The sequence below is a fragment of the Lissotriton helveticus genome, chromosome 8 (genome assembly GCF_964261635.1).
Source record: "Lissotriton helveticus chromosome 8, aLisHel1.1, whole genome shotgun sequence".
Lineage (NCBI taxonomy): Eukaryota > Metazoa > Chordata > Amphibia > Caudata > Salamandridae > Lissotriton > Lissotriton helveticus.
The window spans coordinates 865,110,751-865,132,176 of record NC_136069.1 but is presented as its reverse complement, the minus strand read 5'-3'; the positions used below and the strand labels follow the sequence as shown (position 1 = coordinate 865,132,176).

Sequence of the window (21,426 nt, the reverse complement as noted above, 5' to 3'; positions counted from 1 at the left end):
TATTTACACTCCATTTAAAGCTGCTCGTCTCCTCCCTCCCATTTTCCAGGATTATACTATCTTTAGATGGCAGGCCTTAGGTATTCAGACCATTGGGGATTTAGTGTGTTCTGGGCAAATGCTTTCTTTTTCGTTTCTTAAGGATAAGTTTAAGCTGAATACGCATGATTTTTTTAAATACTTGAAGATCAGAAGTTTTATCTATAAACGTCCTAATGAAACACCTTCAATGTTATATAAGTATGACATATTTCAATTAATACAAGGAAAAACCAGAATAGGGATGTTGTACCAACATTTATTGGTTAGCTTCCCGGATGATCTAGAGGTGCAAAATTTGAAGTGGGGGGTTAAGTTTGGTAAAACTGGGATTGATCTGAGGCCTGCTCTGGAGCTAGCTAGTGAGGTCTTGGTTTCTGGCAGTTTACGGACTCAAAACTACATGGCTGCTTTTGATCTATATTATACGCCTGCAAAAATAGCGAAATGGGGTGGTAGGAAGGGGGATCATTGCGCTAGGTGTGGGTTATATGCAGCTGATTCTATGCATATGTTCTATCTATGCCCGATCCTTTGTGACTTTATGCTTGATGTGGAGCAGTTTATTAATGGCACGCTTAATATCCCTTGCGCTTTGTCTCCAGAGATGGCTATAATGGGCTCCGAAGGTTCATCACGGGCAAGCAATCTCGGTATGCCACCGCTTTTTTGTTCATAGCCATGTCTGTGATCCGTTTGTGTATTACTTCACTATGGTTAACTCCTGATCCACCTGTATTTAGTAATTGGAGAGCTAGGTTGCTTGCTATCTATAGCTTGGAGTTTTCCGTGTTCACACTAAAGGGTAGAAGGAAGCGGAAGCAGGCTTGTAAGATCTGGGCCTCCGTCGAGGAATGGTTAAAATAGGCACTGTGGGTCCATTATACATACATAAGTTTCTTATTGTTGAGCCGCTGTTTTTCCATGAACCATTTTTTTTATCGTACCTCTGCTCTATATCATTCGTTATTAATATCTTGATAGCTCCAGCTGTTTACCAAACTTGATTTATGTATGTATTTGATTTGTTTGCCACAACTGCATTGTTTGATTTCAATAAAAAAACGTACAAAAACAACAACAAAAACCGATATTATTAGAAATATATTACTTACATCACAAAATGATATTCTTGTTGACGATATTTGTGTTTCATGATAAATATTTTCCAATATTTCAGTCTTCCGATATTTTTGAAAAAATAAGTTCTCCTAACATCGGGGAAGCGATGGTGTCCTTTCATTAGAAGTCCTGAAAAACCCACAATCGCTTTCATATCTGTTGCTCCAATGGGTAACAAACTTGATCAAAAATTCTAGACTCTTGACAAGAAGAAAAGGTGATGGGTACGGCTAGAGGTTGATTAGAGGAGAGTGCGAGGAAAGAAAAGATAAGTAAACAAAAAGAAAAGGAAGAATAAGACAAAAGTATGGTAACAAAACTGGTGGATGAAACAAGAGTAAAGAGGAGATTAAAAGTGAAGAGAAGAAATATGAGATAGATGGTTGACTAGTGAGGAATAGGGGGTGATGAGGCATGAAGTAGAGATGGTCAATAAGATAGCATGAAATGTGCATTGAGTATGAAAATTAAATCAGAGGACGTAGGATGGATGTAGCAAGGTATTGATTAGCAAAATGATTGAGGTTAGTAGGGGGATGGGCAAGCATGTACTGAGTCTGAGTGGTAAAAGGTGAGCAGAGGGAGAGGAATATGGAAGGGTGAAGACGGAGAATAACGTTGGTGATGGTAGAGATGATGAGAAGGGAAGGTGGTCACATATCAGGGTCATAAGCCAATAATAAGTGGCGTGGCAGTGGCCAAAGAAGGAGTATGAATAAACTGGAGGATAGTGGTAGAACAAGAGGGAGAAGCGACTGACGGACAGGGAGGGAGATAAGTGGAGGGGGTAGTGAGAATGGAAGAGACTGGTGGGAGACAAGAGGATAGGAAGCATTCCAGTCACATTTAAGAGGGTCAGTTAAATTTTCAGAGGGAGAATAGTGGGAAAAACAGAGGATTTTGAGGGGGAGAAAAGGAGTTGGCAAGACAGATGAAGGTGAGCAAGAGTGAGACTGGAGCAAGGAACAGAGAAAAGGGCGAGGAAGAGCACAAAGGTCAAGGATGAGACAGAAGAGTGAGGTGGCGGGACAAGGATGAGATGGAAGTAGAAGGATGAAGTGGAGTGAGAATAAGTTGACGCACAGGGAGAGTAAGTTGACACACAGTGAGAGGATGGCGAGTTCAGGAAAGAGTAAAAGTAAGATAATGCCGAAATAGAGCAGGGTGAGGTGAGAGAACTATGAGGGTAAAGTGGAGAAAGAAAGAGCAGGGCACAGCAGGAAAACAGGTGGATAAGGCAGAGAGCGTAGGATGAGGTGAAGAGAGTGAGGTGGGAGGAAGTAGGTATGATAGCCAGCTCACATCCGTACAAGACCATCCAGCATGCCCAGACCCAGCTCTCAGACACTACGAGACTCTTGATATCTCGACTGAGGTTTATGGCCAACCTATTCATCTTCAGGGCCCTCCCAGATCCTACTTCCTAGAGCCGGGTCTGGTGTGAGAGCCTTAAACATCCTTTGTAACATCTAAGGAGAACCTGATGACTTCAAAGTGCAGACATTGCGCTGCGACTGGCCTCTTTATGCATCAGGCTTAGAACCTCTGGGTGAGTGGGGGAGTACAGGAAGGCAGTCAAGTGGTGAGTGTATATAATGTTTTGCAGTACATGTTAAGCATCACTTTCCCTACAGTCTCTCCAGTCCCTCCCCATTGAGGAACTGACTCACAAAAAGTGGAAAGTATGAAATCTGATTTGTAGGGCTACCTCTACATTTGAGGCGAATTTCTAAAAACGTTTTAATACTGAAAAAGAGTTTCTAAAAAATACCCTGCAAAACTAGCACAATCATAGTTTTTCAGAATTATGCACATATGTCGATGTATTGCTACATGCAGGAATATAAGCAGGGGTATGGTTTTGGTTATAGAAATGGGCCTTCAATTATGTTTTGTTTCTCCATGAAAAAAATACTTTTCCCCATGGAGACACCCCTTTCCCATTGTTTACATTAAATAAAGAAGGTAGATTAAATTAAATATGTGGATGTTTGCTCTCCTTTTCCACCCTTAAAGAACACTTATTCTTGCCCTTGATAGTAGATCAGTGTATGTATCCATGGTAGGAAATACTGAATATGAAAGTTCCAGTCTTTCACCAGTTTGTGATATGGACTCACCCAAGAATCTTGGGCTCTGACTGTTTGACCTTCTGTGATCTTCTGAACTTTATAGTTTTACATTTGGTTACACATTCAGTTTTGTTGTTTTAAAGTTTCATTTACACCTTTTTCTTTGCAGATCGTTTGTCGAAGTGCCAAGCCTGTTGAAATGCCTGTGAAAGAAAAAATCTCCATGTTTTGTCATGTGGAGCCTGAGCAGGTAAAAACTATTTAAGCAGCATTTTTTGTGGTTATTTCAGTTATGGAGCACTATAATTTCGCTGATGGAATATCCATAACCAGACTTTTTTGTTGCTAGGAGTGCCAAGGAATGTTGTTTTGTTAATCCATTGACATTTCGGGCTGGTTACGATGCGGCCCGTAAAGGCTCTGACCGATGGTCGAAGCCTTCACGGCTGCATCGTAATCGGCCCGCGGTCGGAAATAAAACCAGACGGCCATTCTGGATGGCATTCGACGGGCTCCAGGAGCATGATAGCCAGTAGGAAGCTGGCCAGTAATCTCAAGGGCGGGCCTTTCCCTTGAGATTACGATGCACTGTTTCCGACATGGTTTCCATGCCGGCCTGACCGACATGAAAACCTTGTCGGAAAGCGTGTTTGGCGACTCCCACCAGGGCCCCCTTGTGCTTGTGGCCTCTGGTGCCCCCCGTTTATCCCTGTGGTCAATCCTTGAGGTGCCTGCCACGGGGTACAGGGATGAACTGCACCTTCCTTTTCTCAGTGGGAGCTTTTGTTACGGCTGGTTTATGGCCTTAACACAAGGTCCCATTGAGAAAAGGGAGATGTCACCAAACACTCGGTCGCATTGTAATGAGCCGATCCCAACCGCCGACCTGAGTTCAGTTGGTCCCAGGACCGAGACAGTATACATCGTAATCAGGCCCTTCGTTTTTTTAGGTCAAAGCAGGTGCAAAGGCATATTGGGGAAATGCTGAAAGCTTACCTAGAAACGCATTCCCCTATTGCTTATCATTGGCTATGCCTTTTGTCACTCACATTTGCTTGCTTTGTATTCGCTGGCTTTAATTGTTTAAATGCTGTCAAGATTGTGTTAGTTACTCCTGTGGAGAATAGTCTGTCTGATTGGCTGCTTCTGTTCTACAACAACTGCTCATTTTTTGTGAACTAGTTATGCCACCTGGACGGTTTTATAGTGAATTGGCCGGTATTTTAAGGTCCCTGCCGGTAAAAGAATTAGAAAATTCACTTAAAGGCAGTATTTTTTCCCCTTATCAGTACATACTTTAAACAGAAAATCTAGATGAAAACACTTCAAAATGTTTTCTACGGCTGCCTTAACGACCATTGACATCCCCCATGCCTTACATTGCTCTCCTTCGCCCATGTTCTCTCTTGTTAGTTGTTTCTCCCTGCCCGCTGTGTTGCTTCATCACTCACCCTCTCCAGTAACCCGCTCAGGCATTATTTTATTTTATTTAAGCACTTTAAAGCTCTGTTTTGAAAAATGTTCTCACCTTTTTTTAAATGTATTAATCCATCACAGATTGGTAAATAAAAGACAAACAGCATCCTTTGTAGGCGAGTGCATGTGTGCTGAAAAATGCACATGCTTACAAAATGGCCTAGCCATGGTGTACAGCATGGATTAAAACATAAGAAAAGACAATAGATCACATAGGCAATACCTATTGGCTTTGCCAATGCTTGTTTCCAATCATGTCTAACTTTTTCTTCTGTGAAGAAGCTTGCCATTAAACAGCTAATTTATGAGCATCACCATGCCATGGGTTTTACTTTGTGGTTACTTAGTAGCAAGGGTTTGAGGCAATTACCTCAAGCTCTCTTATGTAAGCGAGCATAACTCGTTTCATGCAGTGGCGTAACAAAACTTGAGGGGGACCTCCTGTAAAGTGCAGGGAGGGACTCACTAAGGAGCTGCGGGCCTTTGTTATGCCACTGGTTTCATGTTTTGCCTGGAGACTCCAAATGAAAGCAATAGGTGGAGTCTCCAGGTGAGATACCGAGAAGAAATGCGGAGTAATCTCAGCAGACGACACAAGTGGTGTGGGTTTGGACTAAATTTCTCATATGTAAAGGGACCTTCAGGTCCTCACCTTTTAATATGCAATTAATTCCCCCACTCCTCAATTGCTGGTACCCATGGTATTAGTAACTGAGGGTGGGGGGGACTGATTAGCCACAATCAGTGCTCTCTTATGAGGCCCTTAGTGTGCAGATACCGCTTCATACCAGCTTCCCCACAACATGTAAATAAAAGCAGTCATTCAATGCAAAACTCCTGTTCAAAGCCCAAAAAAATTAATTATTGATTATTTATTATTTGAAATAATTTTTCCAACCTGGCTTTCGCACTGCTGTATTCAAAACCAGTGTATTCAGAAAGTAAACGCCTGGTTCCCTCTCCAGAATTCCAGTACTGTACAGAAGTATGTTCCATGAATAGTCCTGGCACAAGTCAGCCACAGAGCAAGGCAAGCAATCTTTGTTGGGGAGTAGGGCACAGTATCCGAATGCATTTACCTCTGTGTCTAGGCTACAGCAGTCTGTATTTTTTCAGATACAGGGTATACAGCAGATGGGTGCTTCAATGCAGAGCATCACGTCTCAAGGTCTTGGCCAGGAACTAGGCCTGCTACTGCAGAAAGTGCTTTACCGAGGGCACCCCACAATAGCAACAAGCATTAGAAATGCAATAGGTCTCGTACTTGTTTGAGCTATTGGTGCTGTAAATGACAATGTCTTGTACTCATATGTTTTGGAGTGTATGTATGTGGCGTTTAGTGGAGTTATGTGGGTTGGATTGTAATTGTTAGTTGTGGAATTGTGTGGCGTGGAATTGTGCGGTGTGGAGTGGATTTGTGCAGTGGAAATATGCAAATAGTAATTATGTGGTATTGAGTGTACTGGAATTATGTGGAGTGGGATTGTGTGTTATGGAGTGTAATAACGTGGAATGGTATGTAGAGTAGCTTATATGGTGCGCTGTTGAATTTTGTGGCATCATGTGGAATTCTGTGGTGTGGATTGGATGTATGTGGTGTGTTGTGTAATCATGTTGTTGAGTTAAATTATGTAGTTTTGTGTTGTATTATGTGTTGTGGATTGGAAATGTGTGGAGTTGGATTGTGTGCTGTGGAACTGTGTGGATACTCAACACTAACTTGTCAAAAGCAGCACACCACTGAAGCAGCCAGGTTCAGCAATCACACAAGATGACTGTAGTATGTTGAGTCATGCATACATGAAGAGCTGTAGCCGAGGCAGATGTAGATGAGTTGTAGAGTAGGTTTATTTAACCATAAGTTGATTTACAAGAAGAATTATGCTGGAACAAATAGCCCCACCAGGAGCAGCCTCTTAGCTACTCAGCCCATACTCCAACTGCCAACCCTCATACCTGTCACACAAGCATTCCATCCATGTCAATCACACTCACATTCTAACCTGGAACACTCACACTGGCTGAGTAGCTAGATGCAGAGAAGTGCAGTAACATAAATACTAAACCCAGAATACTACACATCCTCTCCCTCTCGAAATGGAAAACAAAAAGGAACCTGAGAGCGGAGAAGAAAACTATCCACAATCAAAATATACAATCGTAATATTTATCCGTAAACCCAGGGATGAGAAGGACTTCACACCACGAGAGGGTAAACAGACAAAAACCAGTAAAGAAGGAAGAAGGATACAGTAAATACTAACACTGACACCATCCTCCTCCTTCAATACTGAAGAAAAAGAAAAATGAAATGAGAGACGAACTCACAAACAACCAGTGAGCAAGACCTAACGTGAAGAAAACGTCTTCACGAAGGTAGACAGTGGCAAACAAAAGCCACTCCTCAAGAGAGGAACTAAGAAACATGGGACTAACCCATAAGCGAGGGTGTAACAAGGGACAAACCCAAGAAAACACAGTCAGCACGGGAAGGTGCTGCACAATGTGGCAAACAATTCCACTCCTCATGTGAGGAACACTGAAAAATATGGGGCTACCCATGAATGAAGGTGTGACTGAGGACATACCTCAGAAAACACACACAGCACAAGATAGTGCAACACAATGTGGCAAACCAATTCCACACCTCATAAGAGGAGCACTGAAAATATGGGGCTACCCATGAATGAAAGTGTTAAAAGGACAAACCCCAAAACACCCGCGACACGAACAGGTGCAGCACAATGTGGCAAAATTTCCACTCCTCATGAGAGGAACTGAGAAAATATGGGATTACCCATAACCAAAAAGAAGAAGGTGTAACAAGGGACAGGACCCAAGCACACACGCGGCACAAACAGGTGCAGCACAATGTGTCAGACAGACACATAAAAAAAGGTGAAGCACAACCAGCTTACACAAGACATAGATAAAAATGTGATGCACAGGGCGTCTTACACACTGGACACAAAAGAGAGATTCGCACAGTGCGACATGCTCGCAATAACGCACAACAAGGTGTCCAACACAGGTAGAGAAGGTATAAAGTCCTAAACAAAGACTTAAACCCTTTAACCCAGACATGAGGGTTAACTAATGGTAAGGACCATGAGGGGAAATGGGACTACAACCCAAACCCATCCCAAAAACAGGGATACAATGATGCAAATTAGGGTGAGAGAACCCTTAGCCAAAACTGCAAATGAGGGTGAGAGAACCCTTAGCCAAAACTTTTGCGCAAGCATGAGTAGGAGAACTCATGCACATTAGGGTGAGAGAACCCTTAGCCAAAACTGCAAATGAGGGTGAGATAACCCTTAGACGTTAGTAAAAGGACTTAATTTCCAAACTTGAACAATAATTGTTACTACAGATGAATCATTGAAAAGTGAAATGTTTTTAAATACCACTAGATGGCAGTATTGGACATATTTCACCCTGTACTCGTGAGAAGTGCTCTTACAAACATGAAAAAAAAAAATTTGTATTACCAATAACAGGAAAGAAATGTCTTGAAGTAGCAGTTTCAAAAGTACAAGTTACATTTGTCATATCCTGTGAATCATTCGCGTTGAGTAAAATGAAAGTTCTTTTCCAAAATAATAGACTTAGCTTTACAGTCACGACATCCGTGTTAGAGTTCTTGATCCTGTCAGCCTGTATCTGGTCATCGTCGAGTGCTGCCAAAGTCATGCTGAAATGACTAGATGTTATAGATTAAAATTAAGGCTTGTGTGAAATGCAGTCCGACCAAGTACAAATGCCCATCTAGTAAAACAAAAACATATAATGACGAGAGTTTGTGTCAGAGCTGGATATGTCCTCCTAACGTAACAGAGTTGAGTAGCTGCAGCACACAGTTCGAAAATGACAGCACGTAATCGACGTAATGCTGGGTGGCTCATTGCAGCAACGTGCGTCAAGACGCCAGCCAGAGACAGCGCTGGAAGCAAAGCATCACAATAAAGATTGTAGAGGAGATGAAGAAATGACGTGATACTACGCAGGACCCAAGAATTTTTTCAAGGTAAGCGCGAGCAAAGATTCTTTTGAATTTCGAAGTGACAGTTGAAACGTGCGACACAGCCAAACTCTTATCAGTGAATTAAACAAAGTCAAAACATGGAACTCAAATCAAAGTACATACGATTTCCACACAGTGAAAACACACCCAGGGCTCAACTTGACTTCGCTCAGAATAGCTTCGGTTTAACACCACAGAGTGTATTTTACCTTCAGGTGTGAGGAAAAACAGCTTTGCTTTGAAAATGTCACTCGGTGCGGAGCAATCTTGAAGAGACTTGTATCAGGACCACGTACATATGTACAAAACAGATTTGGCCACAGTAATTTCCACAAGAAATAGCTCAATTTTTGAAAAAGCAGGGACGCTGGCACACGGTTTAAATTGCTGCGACAGCCAGCACTAGTACAGGAAAAAACTCGCACAGGAAGATGGTAACACATCCAACATCTTGGGATAATTGAAAGTCTTTTTGAGTAAAAAGAAGGTATTTTCAAAGCATTAGTCTTTTAAACAAGAAAATAACCGATTACCTTGGTTTGAAGGACATGTTCTTTGTTGAAACTGCTTGCTTAAGGTTGTTGTCTCCAAGGTGTTATGTCAGATGTAGTTTCTTCTGCATCACGTAGGCAGTTTTGTCGTTGATTTTTACGCAGAAATCTTGTTTGAGATGACTTGACAGCATGATCTTGCTAGGGCTGCCTGATGTTCGGCACTGGTGGGGCTACTTCACGTGCTTGTAGAGGTTCCTTACTTTTTAGATGATAGATGCTTGTTCCACTTCAGTTGCAGGATACTCCCAACTCTTGTAAATAGCCAGATTTTGCGCAGGAAAGTCTCCAGATCGTCGCCAAGAATAATGTAGTATTTTAGTCATACATATATGAAGAGATGTAGCCGAGGCAGATGTAGATGAGTTGTAGAGTAGGTTTATTTAACCATAAGTTGATTTACAAGAAGAATTATGCTGGAACAAATAGCCCCACCAGGAGCAGCCTCTTAGCTACTCAGCCCATACTCCAACTGCCAACCCTCATACCAGTCACACAAGCATTCCATCCATGTCAATCACACTCACATTCTAACCTGGAACACTCACACTGGCTGAGTAGCTAGATGCAGAGAAGTGCAGTAACATAAATACTAAACCCAGAATACTACAATGACCTATGTTAAACAGCAAGTATTGAAGAGCACACACACACAAAAGCATACCGACAACTAATACAACCCCATTACCATAACCCTAGCACAGTGATCCTCATATTATTGGTGTGTGCATAACAGAACCATGCACCAAAACCCAGTCCAGGCTGCTCAGAGTACTGCTGCAAAACAGGTTATAGAGAGCTCAGAGCCATGCCACACATGCAGCTTAAAAACCAAAAGCACATAAGGACCAGTAACATAATATAATTCAATGCATTTCTTTCTGAAGATGGAACTTCTTGCTGTTCCCAGTACTTGAACTGGAAATACAGAAGTGCAGGTACTCACTATTTAGAGTACCTGTTTGCTTCTGAGAAGTACAAGTACTCTCCCACTAAATGTATTGGAGCAGTACTAAGATGTGACAGTACTTTGCCTTTCAAATTAAAGAAGTGCAGGTACTCAGTACCAGACAGTACCAGCACATTCAAATCAATGCCTGTTTCTGACCCACAAAGTTACTTTTTGCAACTTCAAATGTTAGTATGTGTGTGGAACAACACTCAATGGATCAACCTGAAGTTGGTTTCTGCTGATAGGATGTAAGTCAAATTGCAACAAAATATTGGATATGGCTTTACAGTGGGATTTCGAAAAATATACATTTTGAAACTGTAAGCCTGGGTTCTGGGTCGACCAGGGACACACTGCGGCCCTCATCCTTCTAGATCTCTCCACAGCCTTCGACACCATTTCACACCGCACGCCTGCAGCCAGACTTCATGACGCAGGGATACAAGAATCTGCCCTCGACTGGATCCAATCCTTCTTCTCCGGCAGAACCTAGAAGATCAGACTCCCTCCCTTCCTCTACAAACCCACCGATATCAACTGTGGAGTACCCCAAGGATCATCGCTCAGCCCCACACTGTTCAACATCTACACGGCCCCCCTCGCTGCCATCGCCGGACAGCATGGACTCAGCATTTTATCCTACGCCGACAACACCCAGCTCATCCTCTCACTCACGAAGAATCCTGAAGACACCAGACTCTGTTTCCAGGAAGGAATGAGGAACGTGGCAGCCTGGATGAAAGACAGATGTTTGAAGCTCAACTTGGAGAAGACCGAGGTCCTCATCCTTGGACCCTGCACCTCCGCCTGGGACAACACCTAGTGGCCCTCGGGAATCCACCCACCCCTATAGACCACGTACGAAATCTCGGAATCGTTCTTGACTCCTCCCTCTCCATGAACCGCCAGATCAACGCCGTCGCTTCCACCAGTTTCAACTGCCTGCTCATCCTCTGCAAGACCTTCAAATGGATCCCCTCGACTGCAGCAGGACCGTCACTCACGCACTCATAACCAGCTAGCTGGACTACGGCAACACCCTATACGCCGGAATCAAAAGAACCCTTCTACACAAACTCCAAACCATCCAGAATGCCTCAACAGACTCGTCCTCTGGACACTGCGTCACAAACACATGACCAAGCACCTACGAGACCTCCACTGGCTCCCAGTCGAGAAGAGGGTCACTTTCAAACTCCTCACCCACGCCTACAAAGCCCTCAACAACATCTGACCTAAATACCTCAACCAGAGATTATCCTTCCACGTACCCAAGAGGAACCTCCGCTCTGCCGACCTCGCACTGTCAGCGGTCCCCCACATCCGCAGAAACAGAACAGGCAGGAGAGCTTTCTCCTACATCGCAGCCAAGACCTGGAACAAGCTCCCGGTGAACATCTGATGTTCCCCGACCCTGCACACGTTCAGGAAGGACCTCAAGATATTGCTTTTCGACTGGCCCGGAGCTGCTCCCCCATGCCCCCACCCCAGCACCTTGAGACCCTCACGGGTGAGTAGCGTGCTTTATAACCCTCTGATTGATTGATAGCTTTCTGTTTTGCTAAAGCAAACCATACTTTAGACAATGCATCTGTGATGTTTTGGTTTCGCTTGGGCTCCTCTCTTTCTTCTATTAGTGCTTGGGGACTGTTTCAGAGGACTGAGAGTGTGATGCTGCAACAAATAGTGAAGCAATAGAAGAGAAAGGGAGATAGAAAAGAGACAGCTGTAGATGGAGAGGCACAGAGAGGAGGCGATAGAGATACATTGAGAGAGGGACAAATAGAGAGAGGGGATGGCAGGCTCAGAAAAGGGGAAAGAGGGGGCCAAAGAGACATAAAAAAGAGATAGAGAGAGATAGTGGAGCATGTCTAGAGTACGAGACAGAGTGATGGTTAGAGAGAGATAATAAGCGAGAGGAAGACAAAGAGTCTTTGGAGAGAGAGAAGCAATTGAAATAGAGATGATGGGGAGAAAAGTTAGGCGAGGAGCAAGAGAGAGGACAATGCATCGTGGTAGAGAGAGCTAGGATCAATAGGCATACCTACACACTCAAATACCAGTGGACACTACAGACCTGCCACCACACAAAATGCCACCATGTTTCACACCGATATCAGCACTGTTCACTCAGTGATGAACTGAACTCACTCGATGGGAGATAATGTGTGCTAAAAACCCTGTGAGGAATGGGTTTCTTGCTCATGTGTTGAGCTATGGTGGGTACAACTGATCTAAATTCAAAATCTAAATCTGAAACAGATTAATATGTGGGTTTGCATCTTATCCAGGATATTAGCGACAGTCTTAGAAGCATTTTTTTGTGGGGAATTTTCGGTGGGGATGCTTGACACAAAGCTCCATCCCCTTATGGCTAATGAGATTAATTGTCTCAGCGTCCGCACACTCAATGACCTCTCTATCAAAAGTGGCAGATTTGACAATATCAGTTACTGAAAGCCAGGTGGATACTATTAATGCCTAAACATGAAGAATACACTATTAGACACCTAGGGGCTTATTTATGAGCCATTGCATCACTTTTGGGCCGCCTGTGCGTCGCTTTTTGTGGCGCACCAGCGGCATTTACCTCCTTTTGCACCCTATTTACAAAGTGATGCGTCACTTTGTAAACCCCTGCGCTACATTATACCTGCGTCAGGTATAATGTATGCAGGGTGGGCATTTCCACGTAAGTAAGCCTTGTAGAAGTGACGCGGTGAAATCTACGAGATTTCACTGCGCCACTTCTAGGGTGCAAATGCATCAATATCTCACCCCTGCCTCACAGCAGGCGTAGGATGGACACAGACCCTTTCACATGGGGCAAGCCCCATGTGAAAGGAGACATTGCTGGAGTTGCATCACTTTTGTAACACACTCCAGCAATGCGTCACTTTTGCGCCTACAGATACGTCAGAAATACTGACGTATCTGTAACTCCTTGCGACATGACGCGTAATACTGTAAATATGACGCATGCATCATGTCGCAAGGAGGGCGCACTGAGAAGTGACGCATCACTGCTTTCACGAAGCGATGCGCCACTTCTCATAAATGAGGCCCCTAGTGTCCAACAACATTATCTGGAGCAAGCAAGAGAGATGATGGAAAGGAAAAGTAACATCACCTTTAAGAGAAAAAATAAAAGAGGCCAGGAATTTGCAGCGAAATGAAGGTGAGAAGTTGGAAGATTAAGGAAAGTAGAAGAGATAAAGTGGGGGTAGAGGCGCTGGATGGAAATTATGAAAAGGAAGAGGAATGAGAGATGGCACAGGAGAAGAAAAGTAAAGTTAGAAAGAATCGAAAATTGAGAAAGCTGGGAAAAGAGTGAAGACAGATGAGAAGAAAGGGGGAAATGAATAAAATGGGACAAGTAATGAAATGAGGAAGGAAGGAGGGAATGTGAAAGAAGATTAAAGATGTGGAAAGGAGGAGGTGGGAGGGGATAACAGAATGAAGAGAAAGGAGAGTGATAGAAAGGGGAAGAGAATGAAAGAGAGGGAGAAGAAGAGAAGAAGAGAAGGGAGGAGAGTGAGAGAAAAGACAGGAGAAAAGGCATTACGAAAGAGAAGAATTATGGAGTATGGGATGAGCCTTCCCTTCCCTTTTCCCTTCACTCAGGCACCGACAGCCGTGGGGTATTTACTGATTTTTTTTTAATGGCTTCATCTGTTTATTTGTTACAAAATCCGTTTTGCAAAATGCCAAACAGCGGCAGACAGACAAAAACAGAGATAGAGAGAGATACACGCAGAGGCATCAATACAGCCACCTATACAGAGACGAGAGAGAGAGAGAGAGAGACACACACACACACAAAGCAAGAGACAGCCAAAAAGAAAACAAGCTGCTGTGGAGGGGTAGACCAGCCTGCCAAGAAGCGTTAGGTTTCTACCATTTCATCAGGATGATGGGCAAAGCCCAGTAAATAGCAATCATACTGGAGGGGCAGGCAAGTGTCACCTTCTTTAGAGTCACTGTGATTTACGACAGTCTGCCACACAGTGATATGCGGACTGAAAAAGAAGTGCGCGCACTGAATTGTGCCAACACTGAAAGAAAAGCATCTTTGTGAGAAGATTTATTTACCATCCAAGCATTTTGAATTATATAAAGTTAACATTTTATTTTGAAAAGCACAGCTGCTGACACCCTCCTCTCGCACTTACTTGGAAAAAGTGTAGTGATTTCTTTATCTTGTTTTCGAGAAAAGGAAGAATGCTTACTTGCAAACTCAAACCGGACATTGGCAGATGTATATAGTGCTGATAACAGGATGGCATCAACAAATTATAAGAAGCAGGGAAAAGCATTCGAAAAGCAAATGTAATAAGATATTTATGAGGGAGGGGAGGAGGACAGCGCAGGCGGCAACTTCGAGAGGGATGGAAAAGTTAATAGACATGAAAAGATGCTTAATAAACCCACAGTATGCCGCCTCAGAAATAAAAGACAGGTACAACAAAAAAACTACTCGGTTAATTTACCCGGTTGCCGTAAGGAATACTCCACGCTTCTCGGTAGTAGTTCTGTCATACAGTAGCGGCTCCTCGAGGGAGTGCTGCTGGCGGTGGGGCGGGGTGGGGGGTAGTAAACTCTGGAATTGGGCCGAACGGAGTTGAGTACAGAAATAAATAAATAAAACAAATTACATTGCGCGTTGCATTGCCGATTTGGCGTTGCAGCATGCTCAATGAAATTTGTTTTATTTATTTATTACTGTACTCAACTCTGTTCAGCCCAATTCCGGAGTTTACTACTCCCCACCCTGCCCCTCCCCCACCCCACCTCCCCGCAGCAGTCTCTCGAGGAGCCGCTACTGCTGTCATACATCGAGAAGCAATTATTCGCCAATTCCAGGCAGGGAGCGCATAATTATACTTCCAAGCCATCAGCCGCGGTCGGTAGTAGGAGTTCCTGCAGGGCGGTGACATGTGGAGGGCAAGGGGCAGGGTGGGGGGTAGTAATGTATGGATTATGGAGTTTAACAGGTAAGTAAACATATGAATAAATACAACGAATTTCGTTGCGTGCACTGCATCACCAAATGCGATGCAGAACGTGCAACAAAATTTGTTTTATTTATTTATATGTTTACTTACCTGTTAAACTCCGTAATCCATACATTGTTACCCCCACCCTGCCCCTCCCCTCCCCACATCACCGCCCTGTAGGAACTCCTACTACCGACCGCGGCTGCAAGCCATACGGCCGCTGTCATTGACGTGCAGCTCTCACAATATTGATGTAAAGAGACAGCAGTGGCACTAAAGAACATCCTGTGGGCCCTTTGGTGTTGCAGGCACCATTACGGAGGGAGGATGGATGTGGATTGTAAGAAGACTTCTTTGGCAGAAACGCATAAACCATTACCATCTTACCTGGAACAGTGGACTAAAGAGGAGAAGACTCGCCAGAAAGTTGCTCTAAAAAGTGACTGGAAGAAGAAAGTAGTGAGAAAAAAATGAGTTGTAAAAGCAGGTGCGAGTGAATGATAAACTCTAGACCTCCCAATGTCACTGTGGACAGCACAGTTGCAAAGGCTTCATATAAATTGTACAATTTTTAACCCACGCGGATGCCACGCCCTCAACAAATAAATATGATTTCAGGGGATAGTTTAGAAAGGAAAAAGGGCTACGTGTACTTCACTACTCCAAATAAAAATGCATGCACGACAGTTTTTATAAGGAAATACCTTAAGGGGGGTACAGTTTAAATGCTAGTGTGTTGCAGTAATACACAATCTTATCATATCTGTTATTGAATATGTCCCACTGCAACATGGCTCCCATTTAGGATGGCCGTACTCACGCCTAAAAACAAGACTTCAACAAGCCCAATCCTTCTTTAAAGGAAGCACAAAACTAAATAAATATACTATTGAACAAAGCCCAACTGCTGGTCGACATCGTAAATTGCAAAAAGGCTAAAAAAACACAAGTGAAGGAGCTGTAGGCCCGGCGCGGGGTTGAAAGCACTAAGATAACTGTGGCATGAAAAGGAGGGGGAAGGGAGAAATGCTATAGTAAAATGTAAGCAGCAATGGCGCCGAACACCAAGGAAAAATAGTCCACCAAAGAACAGATAAAGAACCATAGCAGAATGAGACAGTACTAAATCCCTGCTCTGTAGGAGGAACAGAAGAAATAAAGGTGGGACAAACAGGTAGGACTGACCACTAGCAAGCAAGGATTTTTAAAGGACACTGACATAGACAAATGAAAAGCAATGCCAAAAAAGGGGATGAGCCGGTAGTCCACAGACCGATTACAGCAGGTCTTGAAGAGACAGCTCATGCGCTGTCTAGCTTGACCTAAAAAGGTATTTACTCGGATGCTGGGAGCATCTAAAAAAAAGTGTTTGCACTTCAATGGGGTATCGCGTAGGAAGGTGGTAAAACAAGGCTGCTGGACAGAGCAGCCAGAGTACCACAGCAAGGGTAGATTCAGATTTAGGTTGCAGAAGTAAGTTTACTGGAGGGAGCATGTCAGTTTTCTTTTACCCAAATATAGGACAGAGATCTATAAGCTTTCCTCCAGGAGCAGAGAGCTCAAGAGTTTGGCACCCCAACCATAAACAGAAGAGCGAACACAGGTGAATACACTGCCCCTTATATCCCTTATCGCACATTAACTACAGTATGCTTTCTGGCATTGGTTAGGGTTCAGGAGGTGAGTGAGCAATCTTGCATATGCTGCTGCTTATTTTTATCACAAACCTTTGATACCTCAAAGTCTGCATGAAAAGATGTCCCCCTTTGATTCTAGCACATGTGGTGCCCCATGTAACAGGCATTTTAGGAGGCAGGGGCACAGCTTCTGGGGAGTTTTGGGGTTTACCACCCTCAAATAAATTCATTCTTGGCTTGGTAGTTGGACCAGGGGGGGGTCTGATTCAGGCCTGCTATGTTTGTGTCGGTTTTTCTTCTCATCCTGATTTCACTAAGAGGTTTTAACTTGTTACATTTTTTGGATCAGGAATGTAAGTATTTTTTAGCCCAAATTTATAAAGAATTTGCTTTGGGGTTGCTTCACTTTTTTGACGCAGCCCTGATTAAAAAACCTTATTGGTTTTTACAAAGTCACACACATTTCAGTTTACAGGGCTTTGTAAGACAAGCATTAGCATAGCCAATCGGTCTCGGCAATTAAAGTGCCTATTTGCGAGATGTTCGGGAAGAGCCCCTCTGCTGCAATGTAATACATGATTATAATAGGATTGTCCGCACCTCATTACATTACTGGACACACACACACAGCTCTGCAGTCGGTGCGTAACCCACTGAGCTGCATTACAACTCAACACATTTGTGTATGGGAGAACATGAAATTTAAAATTTTCAACCAAGAGTAACAAAGACGGTGAAAAAAAAAAAGAAGACAAGCCTAGAAATTATAATATTCATAATGTTTGCATAGGTGCAAATAAACCTGTTAGCGACCAGACAATAACAATGTTTACATAGCGCCTAGCTCTCGCAGCTTTGACATCTCCTGGTCTGTAATAGGTGTCTCTACCACTGTCCCTAATCATGAGAATGGCTCGTGGAGACAAGTAAACTCGCAGTGGCATGTTACATTCTGCCTGCTGCATCCTAGCAGGTGCCGGGGTTGACACATGCTGGCCAAGCCTGAGGGGGGGTGGGGGTCAAAACGTAATCCCATCTCAGAGCTGAAACAATAGGAAAAACCAAAAGGAAGGAAAACCGTAGGACCCTGAATAGAAAACAGCAGATAACTGACCCCCCCCCCACCCCCACCTTTGAGGAAAGACCCAAAAGGAAGGGAAACTGTAAGACCATGAAAAGAAAAGAGCAGATAATTGCCCCCCCCCCCTTGCCCAAACATGCCACAAGTAAGCCCACACAATGCATGGCACCCTGCCAAACAGAGCCCCTGTGCCCACACTGGCTCTCTACAATGGCTCTCCATGAAACAGTCTTTCACAGTCACCTCACAAGAAACGAGTCATAACAAGCGGAGACCTAAATAAATGACACCATGTTACCAGCCTTGGACTCTGTGACGTGACTGTGCTGAAAATGTGACAATGGCCCATTCTGAGATGTCCATTTAAATCCACTGTGATCACTCGGAGGACAACATCAGACACCGTTTAATTTTTGAGTTTCACATTTCCAATAAAATATGCTATGTTAATTTTCCCATCTTTCCGACCCAAAAGATGCCTGTTGAACAGTGTTTGAGCGAAACACATTTTACTTGAACAAAGACACGAAAACATGAGAATGATTGAAATTTTTGGTATAGATGACATGTTGCTTCGGTCTTTTGTATGCAGCGCACTTAGGCCTAAAATAGGAAGGTTATGAGCGGATTTTGATTAATACAAATAACATGAAAGACCTTTACAAAACAATCCCCCACATGCATCAAGCATTTTTGTAGTCGCAAACGGTGCGATTCCTTAAAATCGGCCGTTTGCGATTCCAAAAGTGCTTTTTGGGATGCATGAAGCAATTTTAGAATTCGTAGCATTTTTGCGAGTTCTAAAATTGCGGTTGCTTTTAAGAAGTCGCAGATGTGCGATTTCTTAAAAGCAATGCATCATTAATTTCAAAAGTGCAAAATCGCAATTAGGGTGTCAAATTTACCGAGTGGTTGAACCACTCGGTAAATTTGGAAAAAGTGTTTTAAATGCTGAAAATGTTTTTTTTTCAACATTCATGTTTCACACACACATGTCCTTAGGACATGTGTGTGTGAAACATGATGCGAAAAATACATTTCAGGGGTGCATGGGGGGGTCCTTTGGACCCCCCCCTGCACCCATGAAATTTTCTAAGTGCCACTCGCAATTTGCATTGACTCCTATGGGCCTTTTGGCCCATAGGAATCAATGGGAATTGCGAAAATTAACTTACGAATTCGGTATTTATTTGGGATTCGGTAAAAATTGCGATTTTTACCGAATCACAAATGAATACCGAAAATAATGATGCATAGCATTTTGCACTTCTTAATTTGCGATTCCTTATTTTTCGCAAATTAAGAAGTGCAAAATGTCACAATGATGCATGTGGGGGAATGTATCTAGAAAGCTGATCAATTAATCCATACACTCGTATAAACATCACTAGAAAGATATGGAAGAAAAATGGAAAAAATGAACATTTGGTCAAAGGCCATGTCAGTGGACCTGAGAATACATACAGTCTTTGCAAAAAATAGGAATCCAGCCTCATTTGCATGTGCACAGGGGGCGTTCTAGTTCACAGAGCTGCACTGTGCGAGCCTATTCGTTAATACATTCATAATATTTACAAACTTGTTTGTACACAGGAACGCAAAAGGTAAGAACAGATTTAACCAGGATCCATGCAAGCGACACATGCCAACATTTGGAAACACTCAAGTAGCGACCAAGGGGGGCGGGTATGTGCAGGGGGTCCACTTTCTCCATAAACTTGCGAAATTGGGGAAAATAATCAATTTTGGCATGGCCCAAGTGGAACAACAAACGCTGTGTTTTCTAAATCCCACTGGAGTGGTTACAGTTCCGACGCCTACCAATGTCTGCAGTTATCGCATTTCCGATGCCAGCGCTGGCACTGACTCCATCATGGCCAGCGCCTGCATCCTGTTATCGTGGTGCTGACAGCCTGAGAGAGGGACTCCATGAACTTGCCGACTTCGCATTGCCTCCCTGAAACTGACGTCTCACCGCCGACGCACCCGACTTCCCCTGTCCTGGATTTGACACGTTGCCTCCTCACAAGCACGACGCCTCGCCTCCCTGTGGCAGCCAGGGAGCCAGCCTTGACCTCAGCACCAATGCCTCACCTCTACGACTCTGTGCATTGTCATAGACTTCGTTTTCCAAGGTACTGGTTGTTTAGGGGTCCATGTTCCTCCGTGCCCGATGCCATGCACCTCACTGTCGGTGCCGTACTTTGGATTTATTACTGTCACAATGTCGTAATAGCCTCATGTGGAGCTATTTGTTTTCTACAAGCTTTATTTTTCAAATAACTGTTTTGAAGTGCTATTTTACTACATGTATGCCGGATTTTTGTCATTTTGGTCTTGTTGAGTTTAGATAAAGATTTATTTTTTTAAAACTGGTGTGGTGTCTATTTGTGGTGTTATCACAGTATTACTGTGTTTTTTTAGTATAAATACTTTACACATTGCCTTTGGGATAAGCCTGTCTGCTCGTGCCAGGCTACCAAGGGGGTTGACCAGGGGTTATCTGGAGTGTATATCCCCCTTACCCTGCCTAAAAACAAGGGTTCCTACTTGGACAAAGGTACCTAGCTCTGCCAATGACAGAACCTCAGTTCTAAAAGGCAGCAACTGCTGGCATGCTAGTTCCTGTCAATATAGGAAAAGTGTAAAGGAAAGCTTCATCAAACATGACAGCTGGCAGTCACATTTTTCCTTTTTTTTATTTCTTAAAACCAAACTCCCAAAGTGTAAGTTTGTTTTTGAAAAATAAAAAAACACAGCCAAGATGTTCCTGACGCTGACAGTAAAAAAAAAAAGAAGTAATCGGACTGTCCATTCTAAGTAGGGTGTGCAGTAGAATGACTTACTTCTGATACCACCTACTCCAGCCGTCAAAGGAAGTTTTATGGTGACATTAAATTGTACTCCCTGGCGTAAAACTTGCGGTCCTCCCAACTCATCATTGGGCAGACAGACCTTGAGTTTGGTGGACAGGGTAATCCATCGCAACATAATACCTGTCGGCCAAACTGTAACTCAGCCCCAGAGGCCCCCTAATGCAAATCAGTACTGACCCAGTTCCTCATGGAATCAGTCTATCCCGAACCTTGGTCAGCTCACACGTTCGCCCTATGGCCCACTGTTTTTTTTGTTGGGAAATTTGAGATTCATACCCCTGATAGGAGGAACAGAGGAGGGCTTCTCCACTTTTGTAAGTAGGCAGCAGTGAACAGCACATGTGACAGTATAATCACAATGATGTTGTCTTTCAACATGCAATCCTGGCATAGCTAAAAAGATATATTTTGTGTTTCCCCTAATGGCCTTGGTGCCCCTGATTCCAGTTTGTTGAGCCTATAGTGTAGAAATGCCTGCTCGAAATGCCGTATCAACTCCACCCCCCAGAACACTCATTTATTTCTATTTCCCTCTTCCTCGACTTTCCTGCATCCACCACTGTCCCACATCCTCTCTTCCCCCATCCTCCACTGACCTA

General features: G+C 43.5%; 1 protein-coding gene across 3 annotated transcripts in view; it reads left to right on the top strand.

The window, feature by feature from the left end:
* CTPS2 (CTP synthase 2) overlaps positions 1-21,426 on the top strand; it is a 2,098,303-nt gene that overhangs the window by 790,456 nt on the left and 1,286,421 nt on the right. For all 3 annotated transcript variants that reach the window (XM_078657669.1, XM_078657667.1, XM_078657668.1), the window contains one exon: positions 3,403-3,483. In XM_078657669.1, coding sequence (XP_078513795.1) covers positions 3,403-3,483 — 81 coding nt within the window. The remainder of the gene's footprint in view (positions 1-3,402; positions 3,484-21,426) is intronic.